Source organism: Scaptodrosophila lebanonensis, unplaced genomic scaffold (assembly GCF_003285725.1).
Source record: "Scaptodrosophila lebanonensis strain 11010-0011.00,11010-0021.00 unplaced genomic scaffold, SlebRS2 tig00000001-arrow-pilon, whole genome shotgun sequence".
In the NCBI taxonomy this organism is placed as follows: Eukaryota; Metazoa; Arthropoda; class Insecta; order Diptera; family Drosophilidae; genus Scaptodrosophila; species Scaptodrosophila lebanonensis.
In genome coordinates this window covers 20615461-20621460 of record NW_022060529.1, presented here as the reverse complement: position 1 = coordinate 20621460, position 6000 = coordinate 20615461, and the positions used below count along the sequence as shown (strand labels likewise).

Here is a 6000-nt window from a genome sequence, read left to right as displayed (position 1 = left end):
TTTCAATAAATATGGCCTACAGCACTTCCACTTTTGCGCCAGCGCCGCAGATTCCTTGTTGTGTACATTATTCTGTAGCTGTCGCCAAATGCCGCACAAACGTTGAGTTGCAACCTTTCGCTGAAAGGCAAATATTTATTATTATTGTTGTCCACATTGTTTGTATCCGTACCTACCATCAACTTGCTTCGAAACAGGCATTGATTCGCATACAATGGGTTACCGACTCCCATTTACTTTTTTTTTTAAATAATTGAATTTTCAAAATTAAATTAAAGTAACATAAAGAAGAAAGGAATGTGCGAGTCGAGTGGACTCAACTCTTAAAAAGGGACAAAACAAATAAAAAATGTTAACAATTAATTTTAAAAACAAATTAAATTAATTAAATAATATAAACAATTAATTAACTTTCTTTCAATCAAATTAATTAATTAAAATGAATAAAATCAAAAATACCTAAACTGTGACTTTTTAAATGATCGAATTGAATAAGACTGATACCATTTGCGCTAGGTTCCGTACAGTCTGTTCTTATCAGTATTATTCAATGCCGAATAGGTAACGCACTTATCGCATGACCTTGACTGTGAATCATACAAAAGGATATAAAAGTGTAGAGGTAGGTCATGGATACCTCAACATTCACTTTTAAAAGCATGCACACATGTGCTGTATGTATACTAATATTATAAAAGAAAATATATATTTCTTTGTTTATTTGAATATAATACGCTCCGAAGCTACTGGATTTAAAGATTCTTTCACTGTTGAGAAGCTACACTATCCCCGATTAACATCGGCTATATTATATTTGCAAAAAAAACAACGACAATAATGTCGCTTAAGGTGTACGAAATATTACCAATAAAAATTCTATTATCGATGCTATTAGTTCAGAATCATTCTCGAAATATTATTCAAGTCTCCAGCCAAATGAAAATGAAGTAACAACGCCAGATTTAAATTCATCTTTTGTTTACTTCCTTGCCCTGAATACCACACACATGTATAGTAACTAGGCATATAAATGTAAATGTATCAAGGTATTAGTTTGTTCCTATAGAGCTTATACATTTATAAGTACTCGTATATGTTACTTTTATCAGGTCAGTTCAACAAACGATAAGCATGACAGACAAGACAAAAAATGGTGCCGTAATCGAAAACTTACTTACATTTTAAGATTTGGAATTTTCATCATTTTACACACACACTCACATACACAGTTCTCCTAAATAGGTCCCAACCAACTCGATCAAATTTGTCGTGTTGCTGTTTCATGTGGAGCACTACACATAAGCTGGAAAGGATGGCAAGCCAGCAGTATCAGTTCATCTGGCGGACTGTGGCCGCCATCTCGAGTGGCTCCTTCATTACTTACTGCACCATGAAGCTGTGCAACAGCAGCAATGCCGGAGACATGCGGACAGTCAAGGGGCAGGTTCATGACATTGGTGGAGGAGGCGATGGTAGCGAACTGTCACAAATCGGCAATGGCGCATGGGCACACGACTGGGATTGTCGAGCACCCATGACGGTGCAGCCGGTGTCCGAGGATCAGCAGCAGGAATCGGATGATACTAAGAGCATGCCCGTGGCTCTACGTCATATTGTGCTGGTACGGCATGGAGAGTACGTGGATTTTAGTGATGGGAGTCATCACTTGACCGACCGTGGCCGCCTGCAGGCAAAGCTCACAGGTCAGCGGCTGCACGACATGGGGGTACCGTGGGATCATGTCGTGGCCTCGACCATGACGCGTGCTCAGGAGACAGCTATGATAATACTGAAAGAGATCAATTTCGATCCGCTGAAGATGAAGCGATGCGAACTGCTGCCCGAGGGAACGCCCTGTCCGGGTGACCCGCCACAACACCGTAGCGTCCGGAGAGTGCAAGAATCATTTCGCCGGGATGGACCTCGCATAGAGGCGGCGTTTCGGCGCTACTTCTTTCGCGCCTCTCCCGAACAAAAACAGGATTCCTATCTACTTGTGATTGGTCATGCCAATGTCATACGATATTTGGTCTGCCGTGCCTTGCAATTTCCGCCGGAGGCTTGGACGCGCATAAGTCTTAAGCATGGCTCTATTACTTGGCTAACTGTGTGGCCATCTGGCTATGTGACCGTAAAGTGTCTGGGCGACTCAGGTTTTATGCCCGTCGAGCAGCTGACAAGCCGACGGCCTCAAATCAAAGCACCGCAGGATCAGCAGCAGCCGAAGGACTTGCATATGATAGAGAATGTCTAGGCCAGAATGTATTACCAAAAATATGAAAACAGTATAAAATTTGGCTTTCTTATTGTATATGCAATGCGGCGCATAATATTTTTTCTTTCCACCTCTTTTTTTTTTGTCATTTTTCTGGTCACTTTCGTTGGCAGGGAAATGAAAAATTTTACGGCTTTTGAATACCGAAAACGTGACTTTCATGCACATTTCGACTTTGCCAGGCATGTGTCCACACATCCACTCATATTAAGTGCGAGAAAGGGGATAAGCGCGCGGGTTGAAGTCTGGCCGGAAGAGGAAACGCCGCTTCAGCGGCATCAGCATTCGCCAGCACTCGTTCAGCATCTGATGCAGGAACAGTTGCAGGCCCGAAAAACCCACTTTAGCTTCAGCCAAATTCACTTTAGCAGCCTTCTGGCCCCATCATGCCCACATCGTCGCTGCCACATTTGCGTGCATTTGGTTTTGTCTCTGCTCATTAGTGTGGCTTTAATTTCGGTTATTGCGTTTTGCGAGTAACTCGGGTTGGGTTTTGGTTTTGGTTTCGGTTTTGGTTGCGGTTGAAGCAGAACTGCCACCGGCACATTTTTGAATTGCAGTTTCTCATTTAATCTGGCACTGTCCTTTGAACGTATGTACATATATAGTTGGATATATATTTGAAAGCCATTAAATTGCATCATGTGTGAAAGTATGCATTATTGTTCAGACCACGCCCTTCGCACGCGTGGCAGCTGCTAAATATTTGCATTGGAATTTTTAATAAAATGCTGCCCATGTCGGCCTGCTCGGTGCTGCTCATGGAAATACGATATTCTTTGTTAGTGTCATCTAAGCGCCATTGTTGTTGACAGTGGCAGACGCGATATTTACATAATCTGCTAGTATTCTTAGATCTGAATTGGTATGCCTGTCGCTGAGTTGTAACACTTTAAGTAAAGGTTCAGAATATTAAGAGATTTTCGTTGACTTCCCCCTCAAACATGTGTTTCGATCAATAGTTCATATTTCCATGTTCAAATGTTTAATTAAACTTTCTTTGAATTTGTATAATTAAGATTAATTCATTTTAATCTTCAAGTTACAGTTATATTGCCATAAATTGGAAAAACAACATATTTTTCGAATTTAAAATTATCAATTATAATTACATTTAAATAAGTTACAAGGTATTGTAAATAATTAATTATTTTTAAATAACACACAATGCATAAAATTTAAAATAACACTTGGATCTAAGAAACATAATATTTTAGAAATATAAACAATTGTCATATTTTGAACAGATGCTTTGCGTCAAATCTTGGCTTAAAAATTGTAGAAACTTCGTATTAAATATTTTAAAAAATTAAACCGTTTTTCATCTAGGGCTCTGCTCTGGTCGAAACAGCAGATCAATGCTAACATAAGTATGGTAAATAATACCGTAAATATCGATTATTTGTGACAGTGGAAAATTGAAAATAGTGTAAATTGAAAGAAGTGCTTAATTTCGATGCAAGTCTGTTTTTATGAGCAGTTTGAAAATGTTAGGCAATCCAACAAGTCCGTTTCCAATCAAAATTTCGCCAAAGTACAATAAGAGCGCCATGTGTATGTTAATTATGGAAAATAAAATGTATGCTGGTGCAGAAGAAACTGGAACCACTGTGGAAGCTAAGATTGAGGAGCAGACACCAAAGCCTAGGCCAAAACGTATTACCCAAAATATTGAAACAGTTTAAAATGTAGATTTCTTATTATATAAGCAATTCGGCGCATAATACTTTTTCTGTTCACCTTTTTTTTTCAGTTTTCTGTTCACTTTCTTTGGCAGGGAAATAAAAAATGTTCTTTGGAAATCTGCAATTTTTTTTTTAATAATTATTCTTTATTTAAGATTGGTGCTAGGTTGAACAAATATTAAACTTTGCAACGAAATCACATTGTTGGATTCCTGCTAGCCCCAGGCCCCAATTTGAAAATTTCAAAATTTAAATACAAGTATGTGGAACACTTTAAGTCGAGAGGGGCGTGCCTGCATTATGACTAAGGACGTTGCCACGTTCAAAAAGCTCCCAATTTACAAAAATGAATGAGTAACGCTTCAGCCCGCTACGTACCAGACTAAGGAAGAAAGTCTCACCTTATTTAAATATTAGGCTCCCCAAAAGTTAATAAACCAGACAAAATGTGGCATTTAGCAACTGGCTTTACATCTAAGAAACTCCATCTCTGCTCGGTCAGGTTCGGTTCAAAACTAACTTCACACTTAATTTCCTCTTGAAACTACCCTTTAAAGGGTCGGAGATGCTTTCCTTTACATACATTACACAAGCCGTTTTATACCCTTAGCCTATCGCCGTTCTTCTACTTCGTAGCGACATCTCGAGGCAGTCACTAAGCGTCGTTATCGAAACATGTCCTTTTAAAAGCAATATTAAAAGTTCCAATTGCACTTTTCTGGAACTGTAAACTTAGAAATATCTTTTTAAAAATATAAAAATTATATTCCATTGCTAAACAGCTGTCCAAGACAGAAAATGCAACACGTTATAGTTTATTGATATGTTCTGCATTCATTTCGAACCTTGAAATACCCTTACCGATCGAATTTCTCGTTAACTGTGCAAGCAATTTCTGAAGCCGCTTCCCCAAATTCCTATCTAATAAGAGAGCCAAGGAAAAGTTAAAGTTTTAGATTGTTCACAGATACTTTAAGCAACAAAAGCAACTACTATGGGGATGGCGATGGCGATGTTTGGGCTGCGTTGGGCTGCCGTGAAAATCCGACAGTAAATGCATAAATCAAAGGCAAATTGAATTTTAGCTATGAAAGGCATTGCAAGCGCTGAAGCGCACAACAAGCCGTTCATACCGCTGTCGTTGTCGTTGTCGTTGTCGTGGAGCCCGTTCTAGCCCGCTGTGAATTGCGACAATATGTTGGAAGCTGGCGCCTGACTCGGCCGAGAGATGCGCGAGTGGGTGATTGGGCGCCAGTTCCCTGTTACAGTTACTGTTACTGTCATTGCTTGTCTGCAAGGAGCGCAAAAAGTTTGCTGGGCATGACGCTGATGCTACTTTAAAACACTTTTCTCTGCATTATGCAAACTTCAGGTAGATAAAAAGTACTGCGAGAATCTGCAATCTAAACAAAATAAAGCAACAACAAAAAACGACTAGCTATAACTTTATTTTCATAAGCATTGTGAAAATGTCAAAATAAAAAGATTGCTCATAATAATTATGATATTTAAAGTAATATATCATCACAAGTCTCAACCTATGTACATATTTAGCCCTTTCAGACTCTGATGTACCAATTGTGCGGGTAGATTCTGTTATATTTATATTTGACGAATGTTTATTACACTTAAACGCATCGATTGTGTATGTTATTGTTTACGTTTGTTTCTCACATTGTTCCGTGGTTCCCCTCACCGTTACTTGAACATGAGTAAATTTCTCGGGAATCTTTTCAGTTTTGACAAAATAAGCTGCAGAAATAAGAAGACACTTCAATATAAAATTCAATTAACTGCGAAAAACTAGCGAAATTAACGCATTTTAAATGTTTTTAAAATAAATGTTAGTGTTTAAAATGAGTTTCAGTCATTTGTTGCAAAAAAAAATATTCTTTTCAGTTAAAATTTTAAACTGATGTCCAAAAAATCCATGAAGGATATTAAAATTGCGAAACCTAGACATTGAGAAAATTTTCATTAAATATAAAAACCATATATTTCAAAATTCATAAACAAATTGGCAGTGGTTTGTCGTGGGGT

General features: G+C 38.2%; 1 protein-coding gene across 1 annotated transcript; it reads left to right on the top strand.

Moving 5' to 3' along the window:
- Positions 1-1228: 1228 nt before the first annotated feature.
- On the top strand, positions 1229-2311 carry LOC115634102 (serine/threonine-protein phosphatase Pgam5, mitochondrial). The gene has a single exon (XM_030531658.1). The coding sequence runs from the start codon at positions 1283-1285 to the stop codon at positions 2252-2254; it is 972 nt and encodes a 323-aa protein (XP_030387518.1). The 5' UTR covers positions 1229-1282; the 3' UTR covers positions 2255-2311.
- Positions 2312-6000: the final 3689 nt, after the last annotated feature.